Here is a 21,230-nt window from a genome sequence, read left to right as displayed (position 1 = left end):
AGGCTAATGAGCTGCTTGCTATTGTGTCCCTATGACTGTATGTCTAAAGACAATATGAAATACTACTTTTGACAAGACCTTTTTTCAGAGCAAAGAAGTTTCACTGTGACCATATGTTTAAGTTAACACCATCTCCCATAAAGTCTACATAATTAAAAGGACTGCATTCATTTTTAATACTTGCTATGGGGGGGGGGGTAGAACCCCTCCTACCATGTATGAGAACTCTTCTGTCAAAATTATTTCCTTATTCTCTTCATATAAATCTGTTCCAAAATCCTGTCTCTGAAGTGTTGCTTAGAAATGGCTACTGTAGCGTGGGTTGAGCACAAGCTAAATCTTTTTCCACCTAAATTCTCCATTTTATTGCCTCCCTGAGAAGCACTTAACATAGGAATGTGCTCTTCTTAATCTTCCAGAACCCATATCTGCTAAGCTTTGCAGCATATGTGAAAGTTTCTTATTTTCTTCCATCTTGGGAAGAGAATGGATAGAAATATAATGGGTAATCAGATCCTGCTCCAAACTTGGTTATGATTGTGAGGCAATGAACTTCACAAAGTTTTTGTCTTACTGTGAACTTGATGATTCATAAAGGGTATACAATATGGAATAGATGTTTATTTGACAAATAGGTGTCAGGAATAGACTTGCACTTGGAGAGCAGTTTAAGTTGCTGGAGTACACTATTTGTTTTTTTTCCTGTTACTAACTCGGCTACCCCTCTGAAGCTTATCTACTCATTGTCTTTCTTCTTCCTCCCCTCCCCCTTTTTTTTCTTTTTTTTTTCCTTCTCCTCTTCTCCCTTTCCCCTTCCCTTATTTATTTTTTGTATCTGGACTTCTAGCATTCCTGTCATCTGAAGAAGTGGGCTGTGCCCATGAAAGCTTATGATACCATCTCCATGTTTTGTTAGTCTTTAAGGTGCTACTAGTCTATTTAAGTTTTTCCTGTTACTTAATCTTCAGAGGGGTAGCCAAGTTAGTCTGTATGTCATCTCTGGGCCAAGAGAGACTAATACACAGACACTCTTAATTATTTTAAAAAACCTACTAGATTTACTTGGGTCCTAAACTCAATTATGTACTTTAAAAAAAATGCTTCATTGCTGTAGGGTGCAGCTGAGGATGAGGGGTTCAGTATGCAGGCTGCCCTGGGTGGAGAGGACAACCTGAGTTGTCTTTCACTGCAGCAGCTTGGGGCCAGATGAGAAGCCATGGAGATATGCTTCTCATGGAGATGGACCTTTTGGTCTGACCCAGTATGGCTGTTTTTATGGCCTTTGCTGCTCCAGCAGGCACAGTTGGGGCAAGATGTATGTCTGGGGAGCACAGGGAGCAGATGAACCTGGACGGAGTTAGGAATGCAGCAAGTTGTACATTTCCCCTTGCTCCCTGATGAAGTGAAGCAGCCAGCAGTGTTCCCATATGACTCGTGGGAAGGGGAGTGCTTCAGCCCATTTTGCCTTTCTTAAAGTGTGCTTGGGGAAATTGAGGCTCTGGGAGTAGTCATGGCATAGGGTGTAATGCACTCTCAACCAGTCCCCTTTACCTGCCTGGTGATTCTGTCTCTTTTTTTCTGTATGGTTTTCTGAGACCGTGTCTTTCTAGACACAGCCCATTTTCCTGGCACAACCTAACCTTTGCCTTGCTTTAAGTTATGATAAAAGGAAGCTCCATACCAAATAGACCCTATCAGGAGCACTACCACAGATTGAAGAGGGTGGTGTGGGGCTTACAGCTCCCCTGTGTTTTGCCTCCCTGCTCCCAGTTGTAGATGCAGGGGTAGCACCCATTTGGGCTTCATGGTTCCCTGAGTGGGGAGCATACAGGCAGCAGCTAAGTGGGGAGCCTGAGACAACTGTGCTCAAGCAGCATAGCTTCCTTGTCTCTTTTATGGATCCGGCATGAAGCATGAAATTGACAAGACAGCCAATGTGAATAACTCTGTGTCCATACAGACACCAGTTCACCATAACTACACCAACATAAGTGTTTCTCATGGAGGTAAAGTTATGTCAGTGTAGCAGGACACTAATGGTACAAGGCTGTAGTGTACCCACTTACATAATTTGGTCTGAGAGCTGCCTTACATTGACCTAACTATTGCGTGTAGGCCAGGTTGGAATGTAAGAAGTTAGCATACACCTGCCTACATGATCAACCTACTATGACTTCTTAAGCAGGCTTTGAATCCACCTAATACAGTGCTTCTCAAATGCCTGTACTGGTGGTGATCCCTTTCACACATCCAGCCTATGGAATGATCCCCACTTATCAATTAAAAAATATTTAACACCATTTAAGTGCTGGAGGCAAAGCTTGGTTTGGAGGTGGAGGCTTTCAGCTTGCATCCCCAGAGGAGTCATGATCCCCAGTTAGAAAATCCCTGACCTATTATTTATATATTCAGCATCTTATTTGGAAAGTTTTTTTTAATGTACATACCTCATTTGGACATACTCTCTCAAGACTGAACAATAATAAACCCTAGTAGCCAGTGCAGTGGGGGCTGTCTGTTCATATGTATTTCTTCCAAAATTACTTGTCATATTTGTATGGTAATAGTGCAAGTATACTATGGTAATAACTATCAGATCTATTTAAATGCTCTTTATTAAGTTTTCAATCATAAATAACTTGTTTTATTGATATTTGTCTTTAATTTTGATCCAAGAGTTGTTCCATGCTGGCTATTATAGATGACATTCTTGCATTTAAATATTATGAAACTGAATGATCAAAACAAATACAACCTCCTAGTTATTAATATCAGTGCTTCAGTAATTAAGAATAATTACACAGCCTTTTTACCACACCCATGCTGTTTTTATTCAGAATGATACATCTGAGTCTTAATTCATACACTTCTGGAAGAAAAATTGACTAACTTCATGTAAACCACCAAGAACAAAATCTCATGTTTCCTAGTTTAAACGTTTGACAATAGGAACTTATTTGCAAACTAAAAAATGTTCTATATAGATTGCAAGAATAGCTGTTGTGAAATAAGTATTGCATAATTTTTCTCTTCAATCTTACTAGGAGTGGGCTGATGCTAATGTTACAAGACAAATTGAGGACACAGTACTATATGGATATTACAGTGAGTATTTTTGAAACAATTTCTAAAATTAGGATTTTCTTCGAGTCTGGATTATGCATTTATACTTTCCAATAAAAGTATTGTATTGTAAGATTTTTAGGACACTATAATTAGTGATGTAAGCAGCTAGTCAACTAGCGTCAGCTATCCTGGTAAACTTTTGCTTTTTGGATAGTCGACTAGTCACTTCCCTCCCCACCTCTCTCCTGCTGCTTCTATCACAGAGGCAGCAAGGAGGGAGAAAAACAGGGGGTAATGGAAGGAGCCGGCTTAAAAGCTGGTTTCCCCCAGCTCCATGGGAGGGGGCAGGAGCACAGTGGCCACCAACTTGGAAATGTAGAAGAGTCCCCACTGGGGCTTTTGTACATTTCAAAGCGTAAGTGCCCACATGGACCCCAGGGTCAGTTGGATGCCTCGCTGGCTCTGGGCTCCATAAAGCATTTAAATCTTTGAAATGTACTAGCGCCCCTACTGGGGCTCTTGTACATTTGAAACGTGTAATGGGGTAGTTTTTATCAACTAATCAGATAGTCAATGAGATTCCACTGACTATTTGATTTAGTCAATTAATTGAAATTTAACATCCCTAGTTATAACTCAGCATGAGTTTTCATATTCTGTCTACAATAAAAGCTTTTAATACATTTAAATAAATCAATGCTTAAAACTTGGCTAATGTGTTTGGGCATGCAGACATATACTACGCGGTTTACACTATGGTTAATAGACATTAATGAGTTCCTTAGGGAATTTCTTGCCCTACTCTTGTCACCTTTTTAACATGTAGCAGGGTATGTTGAGGTTTTCTCCATTAAGGTAATGAAAGGTATTGCTACTGTACCTAACTCAGTGCAATTTTCTTTTTAAATTGTAATACTTATGGTAGGTAAGACCATTCATTGTTCAGACACTGCATGAGGACTATATTCACACTAGTAAATGAGCTTAATGGAACATACAGGTAATTAGCCTAAGCAAAACAAAAGGAAGAAAACCAGATTAGAGTAACTTCCAATTCACTTCAAAAATGTGGTTTTCTGTGGCTTTTAAACTATTTTTTTCTAGAAAGTGTTGAACCCATCTCTGCAATCTGTCCATTCTAAATAAAACATTATTTGTAATAGAGGATACTAACAGAAATACCTGGCATAAAAGGTGTGATGAATGAACTATGTCAGTTACATTAACATAGCATATTTTATTGAAAACATTTCTTAAAAGTAATATATCAGAGAAAAGTAAACATAGCTAGTGATGTGCTTACAAAATGATAAATCCCATAGTGATAGAAATGTAGCCGTGTTAGTCTGGGGTAGTTGAAGCAAAATGCAGGACAATGTAGCACTTTAAAGACTAACAAGATGGTTTATTAGATGATGAGCTTTCATGGGCCAGACCCACTTCCTCAGATCAGGTTGACCTGAGGAAGTGGGTCTGGCCCACAAAAGCTCATCATCTAATAAACCATCTTGTTAGTCTTTAAAGTGCTACATTGTCCTGCATAAATCCCATAGGATCTCTTTTCTCAATCCCCACAAATCAGGAAGGCCCATCTTCTCTAAAGACTCTATGCAAATCAATGCCTGCAGCCTCCTTGCCAGAAACCCTGACAAATGGAGGGGATGTCTCCTGGGCTCTACAGCAGCATCAAATCACTGCTCCCCAAGTAGCCACTCCCCCAGTGCCTTCAGTGCATGCTCCATGGGGCAACCTGAATGGACTTCCTAGCGGCAGCTGGACCGGTTGCATTGATAAGACAAAGTGAAATGCCTTCAGACCAGATGCAGTTAGTGATATCTAGATGATCAGAACATGCAGCACCTGAACATACCTATACTAATGAGAGAAGGCTGTTCTGAGTGTACTGTGTCCTCCTCAAAGTCCACTGTGCTCAAAACCTTCTCCTCCTATTCACCTCCTCTTTGTACTGTGAGCTGAATCCTGCAAAGTGCATAATGCCCATGGCACTTGCTGATAATGCACACAGCCCTGCTAGGAGAATGCATGCAGCCCAAAGGAGGGCGAGTGATGGGATGGCTTGTTTGGGTGTGTGGGGAGGGAAGCAACTTTAGTTTCCAGAAGGGGTTCAGTCGGAGCCCAGCTGCGTGAAGATGTTGAGAGGCTGTGATAGCTGGAGGCTTCTCTCAGCCACAATTAGCAAGGCTAGACCCCAGCCAGCATTAGCCATATTTGGGTCTGTCTTGGAGACCAGCTGGTGCACTAGTATAGGGGAGGTTTCTGATTCTTTGCTTCACTGTAGCCTCTCCTCCATGGGCTTTCCCTTGATGGTGCTGCAGGTGCCCACATGCTTTATCCTCTAGGATCTCATAGTTGCAGTTTGTGACGTGCTTAACAGAAGAGTCCAACAAATGTCTATGATCAGGTGCTACTAAAAGCTAATTATCAGAGGGCCCAGTTGGGACTCTGGGGGAACCGGGGGAACTGATTTTGAGATATAGCCAATGCAGTTACTGAAGTTAAGAAATCAGTAGTATCTGTTCAAAATTTGGTGTTTCTAGCTCTTACCGTTTTGGAGATCTGTCAGAATTATCAGTGGGCGTAATTGGGGCTCTGGGGAAACAGATTTCGAGATATAACCAATCCTGATTTCCTAACTTAAATAACTGTAGTATCTCTGCAAAATTTGTCACATGATTAATGTTTTAATCACACTATTAATACCTCATTAAATATTTGTGAATGTTTTCTACATTTTCAAATGCATTTCATTTATAACACAATGCAAAGTGTACGTTGCTTACTTTATTTTTGGTTTCAGATATTTGCTTGGTAACCAAAAAATAGTATTTTAATTCATCTAATGCAAGTACTATAGTTCAATCTCATCATCAAAGTTGAACTTAAAATGTAGAATTATGTACAAATCCCCTTTTTAAATGAAATATAAAACTTCAGAGCTTTCAAGTCCATTCAGTCCTACTTCTTGTGTCTTAGTGATGGGCTGCACAAGTTTGTTTACATTTATGGGAGATATCGTCCACTTCCATATTTACAATGTTGCTAAAAAAGTGACAAGGGGCCTTCACATGGTACTTCTGTAGGTGGCACAGCATAGCATGTACATTCCAGATATGCTAAATATTTCTATGCATCTTCATGCTTTGGCCACCATTCCAGAGGACATGCTTCCATGCTGATGACACTCACTTCAAAAAATTGTGTCAATTAATTTGACTGAACTACTTGGAGAGAGAACATGTACATATCCAGCTTTTGTTACCAGTATTCTTCCATATGTTTCATGTTATATTGGTCTCAGATAATGACTCAGCACATGTTTTAAGAATAGTTTTACTGCAGATTTCACAAAATACAAAAGGCACCAGTGTGAGACTTCTAAACGATAGCTAGCACTCAATCCAAGGTGACACAATCTAAAGTGCTTTCCAAAATTTGAGAGGGACAAACGCGTAGCACATCCTTTCAGAAGTCTTAAGAGCAACACTCTGATGTGGGAACTACAGAATTGGAAACAGCAAAAAGGAAATGAATCTTCTGCTGGTAGCATCTGATTCAGATGACAAAAAAGTAATATTCATCGGTCCACAGTGCTTTGGATCATTATCGAGCAGAGCCTGTCATCAGCGTGGACATGTCCCCTATAGAATGGTGGTTGAAGTTTGATGGGACATTTAGCGCATCTGGCACTTAAGATTCATATTTTGCAAGGCCAGCTAATACAGTACCATCTGAATGTCTGGTCTCACTTTTCAGGTGATGCTATAAATAAGCAGGCAGCATTATCTCCTACAATTTGTAACTAAACTCGTTTCTCTCCTTAGCTGAACAAGGACTGAGTAGACTTGCAATGCAAATATTTGTAACTAAAAAATAATGTGAGCAGTGCAACCTTTATATTATTGAAATCAATTAGGGCTGTCAATTGACGTGTTAACGCCTGCGATTAATGAAGGACTCTACAAAATGATCATGTGGTAGGAGCATGAATATGTTGAATTATGTAATACATTTTAATGATGAATAATACATATTGAAGGCTAAACACATTCAGGAAAAGGGAAACTTTTTTGTGATACGGGAAAAAATGTGTGGTCTTTTAAACCCGCCCCCCCCACCCCCCCAAAAGAAGACCTACTTAATTTGAATTTCTCTTCTGGAGGAGAGAATACTCTTGAAGCAATGTTGGCATAAATTGTGCTAGATGTACCTGGTAACGGTATTATCATACTCTGCTTTAAAGTGGAACCTAAAGACCTAAAGCATGTGTATAGTGCCTTTCAAATTTGAAAGTACAGACATTCATTCATGTTTTGGAACAAGGGGCCTATTTTACAGTGAAGATTCCAGAAAAAATTAAAATGCCTAGTCCCAAGCTGCAGTCCTAGAATTCATCTGACTTACTAAATGCTGTCTTTATTGTGGCTTGTATTGATAGTACTGCTACAAAAGCGGCAATCAACATTTATTTAAAAATACGTCATCCCCTGTGTTGGTTTGTCATTACTCTGTACCTGATTTAGTGTCAAGGTTGCACTGGAGTTTGCTTTCTTGGCTGCATCTTCCTACTGGGTCAGTAATTACATTTTCTCCTCAAACAGTGATGTATTCTGATTCCTGAGGGTACTATAAAATATGAGAAATATCTTTATGAAGAAATGTTCTTGCATTTTGGCCTATTAATTCTTTGTATCAGAATTTCACCAATAACCATAGGAAGAGGGACCACTTGAGAATATTACTAACTTAAAATGTTACCAAACTTTCATCCTGGTGACTATAGGTACGTGTCAAGTTCCTTTTAACTATATATATTCTGGGGTTGTATTATCAATTCTTTTCAGTAATGGGTATAAATAGGAAAAAAATGTTCAACTAAATAGATGTGAACATTTTTTTTAAAAAAAACATGTGTGGCTTGGAAGAGAGCCCTCACTGCTGATATTACCATTAGATTGGGAATTGGATTGAAGTTCTGCATAGGGCCAAATGGAAAACAAGAATTGTTCTGCATAAAATTTCAGTATTTTGGTTTTGTTCCATGTGGGGATGAAATACAGCTTTTGAAACCTTTTACCAAAACATTTACCTTCCCAAATAGCTAGTAGCTTAGTGCTTTAAGCTGACTGAAAGCCTGGACTTAAACTTGGGTCTCCCACATCCCAGATGAGCAGCCTAACATACTGCAATATTTTTGGTTTTATGCTTGGGATTTGTTTGGTTTTGATAAGAAATTCTATCCTGGTCCTGAGAATGCTTCATACAGTTTCAATTTTTAAACAGTTGGTATCTTTCAACAAAAGAAATAATTGAAAATTTCCCAAAAGCTTTAGTGCACAGCATTGAACCCAAAGGTGCTAGACCTCAGCAAAAAAGTTCTTAAAAGTATATTAGGGTGGTAACTTTGCCTACCCACTCAGGTTGGATTGTCTAGACTTGAGACACGCAAGGGCTTTTTGGATTCACTTCATCTGCTCTTGATACTTGCATAAAAGAGGACTTCTTCTTTTAAATGGCTAAATTATTCATGTTGTTCCTCCCTAAACTGAGACTCTCTGGTCTATGGAACAGCCATGGTCCAGATGTTGCCAGACCAGAGAGCCCAGGGGCAGGGAAGCCAGTGGTGGGTAGAGAGCTCAGGCAATGTGGGGAGTACAGCGCCAGAGGGCTTAAGCAGCATGGTGAATCTGTAATGCAGCTGCGAGCCCTGCGGCAGAGGACCTTCCTGTTCAGGGAGCTCTAGTGGAGTAGCCAGAGATCCTGTGGGAGGTACTCAGGCAGTGCAGGGAATCCCATGGCACGGGGAGCTCTGGTGGGTTGTACAGAACTGCTCCCTGTAGTGATGTCTTACTTAGGGTTGTACCAGTAGCCCATCTACAGGGAACAGGTCTGTATGAGGCACTGGTGGTGCATGCAGGAAGAGCGGCAGGGGCTCAGGTGGTGTGGGGAGTCCTGCAGTGCATGGGGGTGCCCCATGACAGGGTTCTGGCAGCATAAAGGAGCCCTCATCTATTGTGGAGAGCTCTAGTGGTGTATCCAGGAGCCCTATGGCAGGGGATCAGGTGGTACAGAGAGCCCTGTGGTAGATCTAGGAACCCTGTAGCAGGGGGCTCAGGCAGCATGCGGAGCTCTGGTGGCACGGCTAGGAGTGCAGCAGGGGCTTAGGCAGCTCACTTGGGAGTTCCAGGGCTGAGGGGTTTAGCCTGGGTTGGCAGCACAGTTGGCTGAAGCCAGTGGGGCAGGCTGGAGCCAGAAGCGGAGTCCACTGGTGCCTGGGAGATCAGTGACAGGGGACTTCCCCTGGTTGGCAAATTCCCTTGTTTGGGACCTACCAGGCCCCAAGGGTGCCAGACCACAAATGTCCAACCTGTGATGGTATAATGTCAGGTACTGCAGGTATGTTGCATTCCCCCTAACAATTCTTGTGGTCTTAGTTAAGTTTTCATTAAATTCTCTGGACAAATAAGTGTTGAGGGAGATCTTAGTAATTTGCTCTATGAGGAAATGATTTGATTAACTGTGTACAGTTGTTGGATTCTCTGAATTGATGATTCTCAAACTTATTTGATTTGGCCACACTTCTGTGTCAACAATCATTTACTTTCCTAACCCTTGGTGTGTATATATAACGTTATCCAACTCTGAAGGCAAAGGAGAAAGCAGCTGCTCCTTCTGGCCAGGCTGCTTGCTCTGGAGACTGCACTGAGCCAGCAGTGGCATGGAAGTAAGGATGACAATGTGAAAAGTCATATTTATCACTTCTCACTGCAGACTTACCACCTCATTGAAACACTAAGCTCTGAGCTTCTGCTGCTGCCATCTCTGGACTGACAGCAGGAGATGGAACAGGGGAAAAGGAGAGCTTGAGTTGAGGTGGCGAGGCTCCGTCTATCCTCTATCCCTAATTCCTAGGTGTATGTGGCCTTTCTGCATGAGCCCCTACTGCCTAGGGCAGACCAACAGAGCTCCTAAAATAAAGTGAAAGCACATAGTTTGAGCATCCCTCCCCATAGTTTGAGAAATTATGCTCTAGTGTTTTCATTTGCCTCCTTGGGGTGCATCTACATAGCACTCTTACTTTGAAATAAGCTACATAATTTGAGGTAATTTTGAAATAGCTTACTTCAAAATGTCCATTAACCCTCGTACAATGAGGTTTACAGGGATGTTGGAATAGCGAGCCCATTATATTTTGATAACGGGTTTGCTCTTAAGATGCGGAATATCTATTTCAGGATACCAGAAGGATCTCAAAATATCTCTACAGTGTAGACATAGCCTTACTGAGTAGTAAGACCTAACAGACCTAAAAATGTTAGACTAAATTGAATGCACATTAATTTCACAAGGAAACAATATTGTGTGGGATACATTGTTTGTTTTTGACGAGTTTTTTCAGACAGGAAAGCAAAAATTCCACATTTACAGCTATTGGACTATAATAAAGGGATGTAAAACCATAGTTCATTTAGTGGTATACATAGAATGGGAGACTTCAAACTGTATAATAGATTTTCATTGATTAATTTTGAAGAAATAATGCTTCATTCTCAGCAAAAAATAAGTGTGAAAAACAATATTAAAAGAATTTTAAAGGGTAATTTGAGGAAAGTTCAGCACCACTAAAAATGGAGGCTGAGCTACTTTTTCAAAAAGTTGTGATAGCTTTAGCTTAAATATCATGTGTTTGAGGTATCAACTTGATTACACTTAATTTAATATACTGTTCACATTTTTAATGCCATAACACAGTTCTGCCTCCAGATGGTGGTAGAGGTTTATGTATTGAACTAACAGTATTGGTCTGCCTTTTGCTATTTTGCATTTAGTCAGTTTGATAAGGAATTAGGAAATAATGCATGTTTTATACTGTATCCAACAATAATACATAGTTTCTAAGTAATTTTTAGCAAAATTTATGCACACACTATAAAAGTATAGATAGTCAAATTGTTTGACCATTACCCTGATGTGCAGTCAAGAGCACCAGAAAAGGTAATAGCCTTTATAAGACTCACAACATTCTTGAATAGACTTTCACAAAACGCAGTTTAACAAATGAGTGTATGCCTGTTAATCTGTGTCCTGTTGTGGTGGTTTCCCAATAAATGCCTGGGTAGCTGAAATCCCCTGTCACCACCAAGTCCTATGCTTTGGACCTTTTTTTAACAATTAAAAACAATCCCCATCCATCTGTTCCTGATTAGAGGGTCTGTAGTAGACCACATGCCCTGATCTCATTCATGGTATTTTATCCATGTCCTTAGCCAGAGATGTTTAATAAGTCTGTCTCCTAATTCTATCTGAACCTCAGTCCAAATATATACCGTTTAATATGTAAAGTAACACCACTCCCCTGTTTTCCCTGCTAGCCCTTCCTGACCAATATTCCAGTCATGCATATTCTCAAAGTAGCAGAGGGGACCATAGAAATATTTAATTCATGAGAATTCAATATTTTGTCTTTAAACATTTCTCCTTCTTTCTTTATGTCCCTAAAGAAAATTACAGGTACTTATGTAATATGAACATTTTTGAAGCATGTTGTAAGCAAATATAATTGTATAAAAACATTTCCTTCAGTATAGAATCCCTATGTCCTCCAGGTTATTGATCTCCAAAGTCAAATGAAAGGCCAGCAGTTTCTGAAACTGTAGTCTTTCTGAAAGACTAAATAAAACTTTCAGCAACTGAATTCTCTACAGTTGGGTCAGAATTGCAGCTTGAAAGAGTAATGGCCTTCAGACATAATGGAGAGGAAAGACAGTCAGGTTAACTCCTCAAGAAAACAGTAATCCATATTCAATCAAGGACTACTAAATTATTGCTTTATAATCCTAGTCCCCATTTGCTACCATGTTAAAGGAAAATAGTTTTACAACCTTTTCCTATCTAGCAACGAAGAAAGGGAAGAGTATTCTAGACTAGAAGCTGAAAATGTATGTCATAGCTTTCAAGGTCCCTTCAGGTTCACTCTTAATTACAACAAAATGACATTCAGAGTATTTTTTCACTCAGTCTTACCAAGTGAAGCCAAGGACTGTTTGTTCAGTGAACATTGATTGTATTCCATTACTTTGGGGTTGGCATAAATTTAATGAGGAAAATGTGTTTATGGTAAACATGACATATTAATTGCATTTACAAAAGAGTCTATTGATCAACTTGTTATGCTGATTGGCTGCCAGTTGTCAATTGAATAAGTGGCGATGTAAAAATCATTGTCCTGTCTTGTATTACAGAATGAATAAATGTCCTATAGTAAAAAAAATTTAGTGAGGACCAAAAAGGTGCCGCACAAGTGAAACAACAAAGTAAATGAAGCAGTTAGAGGCCCTCTTTGAAAAGTGGAAGTTTAAATCCTGTAGAGGAAATAGGAAAAATAACAAACTCTGGCATGTGAAGTATTACATTATAAGTAGGAGAGTTTAAAAATTTAGATAGCCAAAGGCTCGGTAATGGCACAATATTTTGCTTACATCAGAAGCAGGAGGTTTGTTAAAAAAATCCGTGGGGCTACTGGCCAACAGAGATGCAAAAGGATCACCCAAAGAAGAAAAAGGCCATTGTGGAGAAACTAAATCAATTCTTAATGTTGGTTCTTGCAGCTTGGAGTCATTGTGGATAGATCTCTGAAAATATCCACTCATATGCAGCTGCATTTAAAAAGGTAAACCACCATGGGAGTCATCAAGGAAGGGATATATATATAAAAAGCAGACTATCATGTTACTTTTCTATATCCATGGTATGTACACATTTTTTGAATACCATGTGCAGATGCGGCATCCCGATTTCAAAAAAGGTTTATTGGCATTGGGAAAGGTACAGTAATGGGCAACAAAAAACTATTAGGGGTTTGGAATGGCTGCCATCTGAGATGAATAGGACTGGAACTTTTCAGCTTAGAAAAGACATGACTGAGGAGATATGATAGTTGCATAAAATCATGTCTGGTGTTAAGATAGAGTAAGCACTTTATTTGCTATCTCAACACAAAAACTAGGTCACCAAACAAAATTAACAGGGAGCAAGAAGGAAGTATTTCTTCACTCAGTGCACTGTCAATGTGGGGAACTTTGCTGGAAGAGGTTGTGAAGACCAGTTTAGAAAGGAATGTGTCCTTCATGAATTTATCTAGTTCATCAATGGCTATTAACCAGGTTGGGAAGGGATGCAATCCAAGTTTGAGTATCTCACCTCTGTTTGTAAGAAGCTGAAAATAGTCAACCCCGGATGGTCTGTTCTGCTCATTCCTGCCGAAGCAGCTGACATTGGCCACTATTGAAAAACAAGATATTGATCCACATGGTGCATTGCTTAAATTCTGTGAATAGAGGTGAGATTTGAGATTCTTTGGTCTGTGCTTCCTAATCAAGAGAAGTTGTACAGTTATTGGCTGGAAGTACTCTATTTAATATTAAGCTAGCCTCTTTTGCCTACTTTGAGCTATTCAACTCAATCACCACACTTAATGTAAAACTTACAAAATTAGGTCATTGTGATTAAATTTGTGGTTGTTGAAACACTATGTATGATAAGAACATAAGAACGGCCGTACTGGGTCAGACCAAAGGTCCATCTAGCCCAGTATTCTGTCTGCTGACAGTGGCCAGCACCAGGTGCCCCAGAGAGGGTGGACCGAAGACAATGATCAAGCGATTTGTCTTCTGCCATCCCTCTCCAGCCTCTGACAAACACAGGCCAAGGACACCATTTTATCCCCTGGCTAATAGCCTTTTATGGACCTAACCTCCATGAAATTATCTAGCTTCTCTTTAAACTCTATTATAGTCCTTGCCTTCACAGCCTCCTCTGGCAAGGAGTTCCACAGGTTGACTACACGCTGTGTGAAGAAGAACTTTCTTGTATTGGTTTTAAACCTGCTCCCCATTAATTTCATTTGGTGTCCTCTAGTTCTTCTATTTAGGGAACTAATAAATAACTTGTCTTTATCGGCCCTCTCCACACCACTCATAATTTTATATACCTCTATCATATCCTCCCCAGTCTCCTCTTTTCTAAACTGAAAAGTCCCAGTCGCTATAACCTCTCCCCATATAGGACCCATTCCAAACCCCTAATCATTTTAGTTGCCCTTTTCTGATGTGTGTTTTCTCACTTAAGTTAGGCAGTAGCAGAAGATTCGCTTGGCTGTTATATACCTCTTTTGGCACATAGAATAGACATCCATCTTGGTTCCTCTCATGGTATCAATATCAGTCATCAGAAATTACTAGTTGCTTTTCCAAATTTAGGCCACAAAGTCTTCGATTCTACATGCTGTCTGATAGTGTTACCAGGAACAAATACTTGGAAGTCCCCTTGCTTCTGCAAGAGGTAGTATGGGAATGTTTAGGTTCTTAAATTCATCAGTTGCACCTTTTAAAATTCCGTCTTGTTTGACTTTGACTTCAACTCTGTAAACCTTCTGTAAAAGTGTACCACCTTTGTGTATTGGACATAACCCCTCCATTATAACCATCTTATTCTCTACTGGTGTAACATAGACAATCCTGGCAAAATGCAGTCTTGTGCTTTGAGACAAGTCAAATTTACAGATGTTAATGTGCCATAAGTTTTGATACTGTAAATAATTCATTTAACAGCCACGTTTCTGTATCGTATTTCAGATCTTTATCCTGAGACCTTTGAAGATGCTGAAATGTGGTCATAGATGCAAATCTGATCCATGTGTAATTTTTTTCTTCAGATAAAGAATTTTCTGGCCTCAGACTAACCAGATAGGCAGGCCGTTTGCTTCAGTTTCATTAGAGGTGTGAATGCTTTGGTTTTTATCACACTTGATCTTAAATCTCCTAGATTATGCAGTTTTTCACAGTTCTTCCAACATTAGTGATAATTAGTCAGTCTATCCAAGTAAACTAGTACCATCCACATACCCAAGATCATCTAAAACCAAAGTTTTAAATTTTACGTCATGTTTTAGCTTTAATGAGACTTGTCATCTGATAATCATTAGAATAAATAACATAGGTGAGAGAATGTACTCAAATTCTACTGAAAACCAGTGTAATATGACCATTAATACGAACACAAACTTTTCTACTATACACTTTCTCCACTAGGCACCCAGTCCTCAAGTCTCCCTACCTCCACGGTGTTAAAGGGTGCATTGAGAGAAAAGGAATAATCTGTTTAATATGAAGCCTTCTTTAACTTGAACACTTCATATTTGTTTAGGTGCCAAAAAGCATTGTGAGATCGAATCACTGCTGTTCTGAAATGTCTTAAGTGATAATGTCTACAAAGAAATAACAACTTTTAGTATTGTAAGTTTGTGAATCACTTATAACAAAACCACGAGAATTTTTTAAAAAGTGTATTAGGACAGATGCCTGGACTTCATCCATACCAAAGATAGTATTTTTAAACCTCAGATTATGCTGATTAGATGCTCAGGCTGTTGAACTTCTCTATAGATGGAATGTAGAGTGGGTGTGGGCTCTTTGTTTTGTTTTCCTTTTTAATACTGGAACAAGTCAAAGCAACTTACACAGGCATAATAATAAAAAACATTGGGACAGTCTGAGGAGTCTGAATTCGTTGAAAGAAGGTTTAAATGTTTAGCATAAAATTTAATTTGGTTATTCTTGCCTCATTAAATTCTTTAGTCTTACTGGCTAACTAAAATACTTTTGACATGTTTACAGTGCAAATATTTGTAGTCAGAAATATGAAGTGAGCACTGCACACTTTATATTGTGTTGTAGTAGTGTAGTAATCCAGGTATTTGAAGATAGGGTTGCCAGATGGTTTAACAACAAAAACTGAACACCCCCTCCAAAAAAAAGCACTGGGGAAAAAATTCTGTCCGGGGGAGGGAGGGAGGAGACCAAAGTTATTAACTCCCTTCCTCCCCCCTCCCCCCCAAAAAAAGTGTCAAGCAAGTTGTACCATTCTTCAGTTTAGGACCACACAATAACCACCAATGCACCCACCTTCCCCAGTCTCCCCATCCCAATGCACACACCCCTGCCTCAGAGCATCCCGCCCCGAGCATCCCGCCATCCCAGTGCACTCCCCCTCCACCTGAAGCAGGCATCCCCAGCCTTGGGAAGCCCCCACTCCAATCAAATCTCTCCCCTCCTGCCCCCTGCAGATCCAGGCACAGAGGAATAATCTGACTTTTAAAGTGTCTGCTCCTCCCACCTGGCCTGGCTGCCTCATCTCGCATTGTAGAGGGAGCCATTGCGTGGCCAGTTCCTGATCTCTGCTGGTCACGTGGGCCAGAGCAGCATGCACTCCGCTCCCACCCCAACCCAGTCCCCCCTAGCGAGGCGCCCGGCAATTATCCCCTCCTACTCCCCCTTCATTTGGCGCACTCCTCACTCCCCCACCCCTGCCAGATGAAAATTGTCCCCACTGGGCTTCTGTCCCAGGGAAACAGGAAATACCAGACATTGCACATGTCTGGTATTTCCTATGTTTTTACCAGATGGAGCCCACAAATACTGGACTGTCTGGGTGAAAACCGGATGCCTTGCAACCCGACTTGAAAATGTAGGTAACAATCCAAAATTTAATAAATTTAAATTGGTATTCTATTGTTTAACATTGTGATTAATCATAATTTGTTCTGAGTTAATTGCATGAATTTTGATCCAAATGTATTAAGGCACTAGTGGATTTTGCAGTATAGTGATGTAAAGCATTCAGATTTTTAGAAGTAGGACATCGGGGTGGGGAACCTCAGGCCAGATGCATCCAGGCTTGCCTGTATCCAGACCCCAAAGCTTAGGGCTCTCCCCCAGTGTTGAGGAGCCTGTGATAGTGCTCCAGCCCTCCTCCTCTCCCTCCCCCTCCCCAGTGGGGCTGGATCATACAAAATTTACTAGCTTGACCTGCCCTTCCGTCCCCTAACCCCCAGGCTCTGCCTCGTGAGCAGAATGTGGAGTGTCTGTCACCTTCTCAGGCTGGGGCCACATCAGTGAAGGCTTGTTTTTGCTTTTCACTTGTGTATAGCCCATGACTGAATTTTTATTTTTTCCTCTGTGGGTCAGAAGCACCCAACCCTAAAAAGGTTCATCAGTTCTGCTTTAAATGTATGGTACTCATGATCATTCTTCAATTTTGAAGGTAGCCTGGGAAACAAGGAGCAGATTACAGCTGGTCCCAGAGTTGTGAATGGTCGAGTTACGACCGTTTGCATTTACGACCAAAGCTCCCATGGAGTGGTCGTAAAGGCGGTCCAAGAGTTATGAATGCAACCCGTGCTTACGAACAGTGCAGTCGTTATGTAACTCAGTGGTGTCTGAGTTACTAACAAATCGAATTGCGACCAAGTATTTGGTGCATAATTCGTTCTTAACTCGTGGAGAGGCTGTAACAGGCACTGAGTTAACACTGAGAAACTGCTGGAATAGTTCTTTTCTGTAAGATTTTTGCCCTGTTTGTGTTTGTGCTTCTGACCAATGAAAGTTTAAACAGATTACCAACAATTACCTATTTTTAAATGTTTTGTTATGATTTAATATATTAACATCTATTCAGAAATTCTACTTTTAATGTTATAAAACTCAACCTTGAGGGCATTACAGGGTACAACATTTATTTTCATAATGCCAATACACTTAAATCTTTTTTTAGAGTGTTATGAGGGCTAATTCTGACTTGTGTATTTCTTTTGTATTAAGTTTTGGTTAAGGTAGCTATGTTCAGCTTTCTCCACTTCACACTAAATTTAAACATATGTGTAAGTTGCATGCAATTTTTTATGCTGCATGGTGCTTTGAAGAGACAAACCCAGCTCATTTCTAATGAAGAAAATGATCTAGTGTCAGAATAGCTTGTCAAGGGGAAACTGTGTACAATAATCAATATTTTAAAACCTAGAATACTCCAGCAGAATTACATTGCATAGTACTTTATTCTTAAAGACATTAAAAGCACATCAGATTGATTTTATTAGTTTGGTCAAAATACAGGCAGTCCCTGGGTTACGTACAAGATAGGGACTGTAGGTTTGTTCTTAAGTTGCAATTGTATGTAAGTCGGAACTGGTACATATTGTAGGGGAAACTCTAGCCAAACATTTCTCCAGAGCTCAGTTTTATTCTCCCACACCTCACTTCCCTCAGTCCTTTATTCTCAAGCTGAGGTGTCTGCTGAGAAAAGCTGCTCCTCGTCTCCCTGGTCTGCTGGGGGGGCACTGAACAGCCTTATCTTTTTCTAGCTTCATGTTTGAGAAGAGTTTTCTTAAACTAAATTTGGTCATTCTCAGTCTGTGAATCCAAGATGAAGGCTATTTTCAATGTCACCAACCTCTAGACCTCCAACCTGGCTTCTTGACAATACTACCAGAGACCCAAGTAAAATCCAAGAGTTTGTGGTCTAAATTTGGAAAAGGGAGTAGTAGTTTCTGGTGACCAATTTGATGCCTTTAGAGGAACCTGATATATAAGAAATGCTTATTTCCCATCATGTACCTGGATAATAATGTAGAAGAAAAATTGCCTGAGATTTTTCAAGAAGTACTCATACATAGGGCTTACTTCAGCAGTGTCCTAGAGAAAAGCCTGTCTCTTCATGCCCAGAAGTCATTGGTAGTCTGCTTGGAATTAGGCTCTAGACTTGCTTTTACATATGGCCCTTCAGCTCCACCATAACTACTAAACCCCATTGTTTTAAGACTATTCAAATTAACTGGCTAATCGAATAGTCGATGCAGTTTGCATTGACTATTTGATTAGTCGATAAGCCTCCGCCTTTGAAGAGTAGCAACAGAGCTGTTGCTATGCTTAAAAGGCGAAAGTGCTGTGGGGAGTATAGGACCAGCAGGGGTCTCTCTTAGTGGGGGAGTCCCCAGCTGACCCTGGGCTCTGCGGTGCTGCTGCTTTGAAATGCCCCCATTCCACTTTTGCTGCCTCCCTCTGCTAGAGGAAGAAAGGAGTGTGTGTGGCGGAGACGGGGTGGGGGGAACTAGAACTAGTCGACTATCTGATAAACATTTGCTTATTGGATGGAGGATTAGTCAACATCCCAAATTAAAAATTTCCTTCAGCTTTTGATGAAGGAAATGGTCTAGTGATTGTGGGCTGTACCTTGTTGGGAGTGGGGAGGAGGGAACAATGTAGATAAATCTATGCAACATTGTGCAAATAAACTGCAAGTTAATTTAAAGTAAGTTGATTAAGATGACCATCCAAAACACTCTTCACTAAGCAAGCTGTCAGTTTTCCAGACACAGCATTTTCTTGGGCTGAGATGAATTTCTATTTCACTTGTAAATCCAATTAGCATTACATTTCTTAGAATGAATATGAGTAGTATGAAGGGTTTAGCTTAAATGGCCTATCTTAAATTTTGTCATTTTATATTCAGATGTGCTAATATTTACTCTAATCAGAGTGCTGCTCATTACTTCATTTTTGAGAACATTTAGAATTTTGTGCACAGGAATTGCACATTGCATTCTATACATTTAGTGAAGGAGAGAAGAGAAGACTGTAAGGAGGCAATCTGAGTGAAGACAACTTTCAGAGAACTTTATTTCATAAACTTAATATTGTTTCACGTACTTTGTAAACGAATGAACTCTGCTATTTAATCTTCCCCTTGTCATCTTATATATATTGTGCTCTTCTCTGTTCATTCCTACTCGGTCGCTATCACGACTGAAAGTGTTCGGGTGGGTGGGTCTCAGCTGGTCACAACTTTGAAGTATAAGGCATGCTGCAGCGGTAAGGGTGTGTCATTAGAACATCTTCCTGACAATTAGAGGAAAGCTCAACTTTTCCTACGGATGCCGGGAATCTGGTAATTAGCGATAGCTCCCCTCTCTGAGATGAATGGCACATCTCTTCCTTGTCTTCCTAACTGTGTGAAAAGTGAGCCAGCAACTAATTTTAATTTTTTGGCTATTGGTGGATTTTTCCTTCACCCTTTACTCCTCCCCCTTTGTTGGAAGGGCTCAGTCTCAGTGATAGAATTTATTTTGTGGTTTCAAGTGTTGAGGCATGAAAGGGTCCTGGCTATTGAAATACTTTGTTCTACAGCTTTCTTCCCTAATAATGCCTGACAGCTTATTGGCAATAATATTAATTGATGGTTGGAGTCCAACTTATTTGTACATGAAACATAGATTCAATAATTATTGATGGCTTATTGTGTAGAAAAAAATCATGACATATCTCTAAAGATCACATGACTGACAACATATGTAGGAATAATAGCAGAGATAATTTGATCACATAATTGCATGTCATTTGAAAAATTGCATTACCAGTTATGCCTTACTGTTGAAACTTGACAGGTTCATCTTAATGGTTGATGCATAGTAAATGTTTTATCTGACCAGCAAAGAAATAGACTCTCTGCAATCATGCCTCACTTGCCCGAGAGAGAGAGAGAGAGAGAGACTCACAATGACACCTTTTTTTAGTTGATGAGAGGAAATGGTGATCTAAGATTTTGATTATTCTACCAGTTAACTTTTAGCTTTTGCTATGTAACAATTAAGTCAAAACAACTTAATCCTTCTGCTTTTTTTCCCCTCAGCTTTGTATTCCATCATACTGTTCTCTGTGTTTTTGTGGATCCCTTTTGTTTATTTCTATTACGAGGAGAAGGATGAGGATGATACCAACACATGCTCAGTAAGTTCAGTTATGCTACACCTAGCTTTGTCTCTTCTTAAGGTATGAATTCAGTAGTCAAATAAGAATGAAGTTTAACAGCTGCCCTATTTCAACTGTTCAAAGCAACATTGTTGAACCATTATGTGATCTTAATTTTAAACAAAAACCTACATTGATGTTCTAACATTCGAGTCTAATTTGAATAAACTGATGTTTACTTTTGTTATAAAGAAACTCAGCAGACTGCTTTAGAGTAAGTTTACTTTCAGAGATATGAGTTGCAATATGAATACTTAGCTTAATATTAAGCTATTCATGACATGCCCTCTTTAATGCTCCATTGTAGGAGTCAGTTTTTAGCAGAATCTGGCAGGAGTAGTTTTCTTGATTCCCAACACTCCCTTTACTCAGAGTGTAAATACTATTGTGATGGGGCGCAGTAGCAGAAATCCCCTTGGGATTATTCCCCAGTGTGTTGTTGATGCCACTGACTCCTGTCTTGTTGCTCTCTGCTCTCCACCACCCTCTTCTGATGGCCAGATCATC

At 40.0% G+C, this 21,230-nt stretch overlaps 1 protein-coding gene across 1 annotated transcript in view; it reads left to right on the top strand.

Moving 5' to 3' along the window:
• Positions 1 to 21,230, top strand: part of LMBRD1 (LMBR1 domain containing 1) — a 169,510-nt gene that overhangs the window by 4,348 nt on the left and 143,932 nt on the right. Inside the window, exons 3-4 of the mRNA XM_006127231.5 lie at positions 3,045 to 3,105; positions 20,605 to 20,702. Coding sequence (XP_006127293.1) covers positions 3,045 to 3,105; positions 20,605 to 20,702 — 159 coding nt within the window. The remainder of the gene's footprint in view (positions 1 to 3,044; positions 3,106 to 20,604; positions 20,703 to 21,230) is intronic.

Source organism: Pelodiscus sinensis, chromosome 3 (genome assembly GCF_052426305.1).
Source record: "Pelodiscus sinensis isolate ZL-2025 chromosome 3, ASM5242630v1, whole genome shotgun sequence".
NCBI classification, from domain to species: Eukaryota; Metazoa; Chordata; order Testudines; family Trionychidae; genus Pelodiscus; species Pelodiscus sinensis.
The sequence above is the reverse complement of the archived record's forward strand: the minus strand, read 5'-3'. Positions and strand labels throughout refer to the sequence as shown.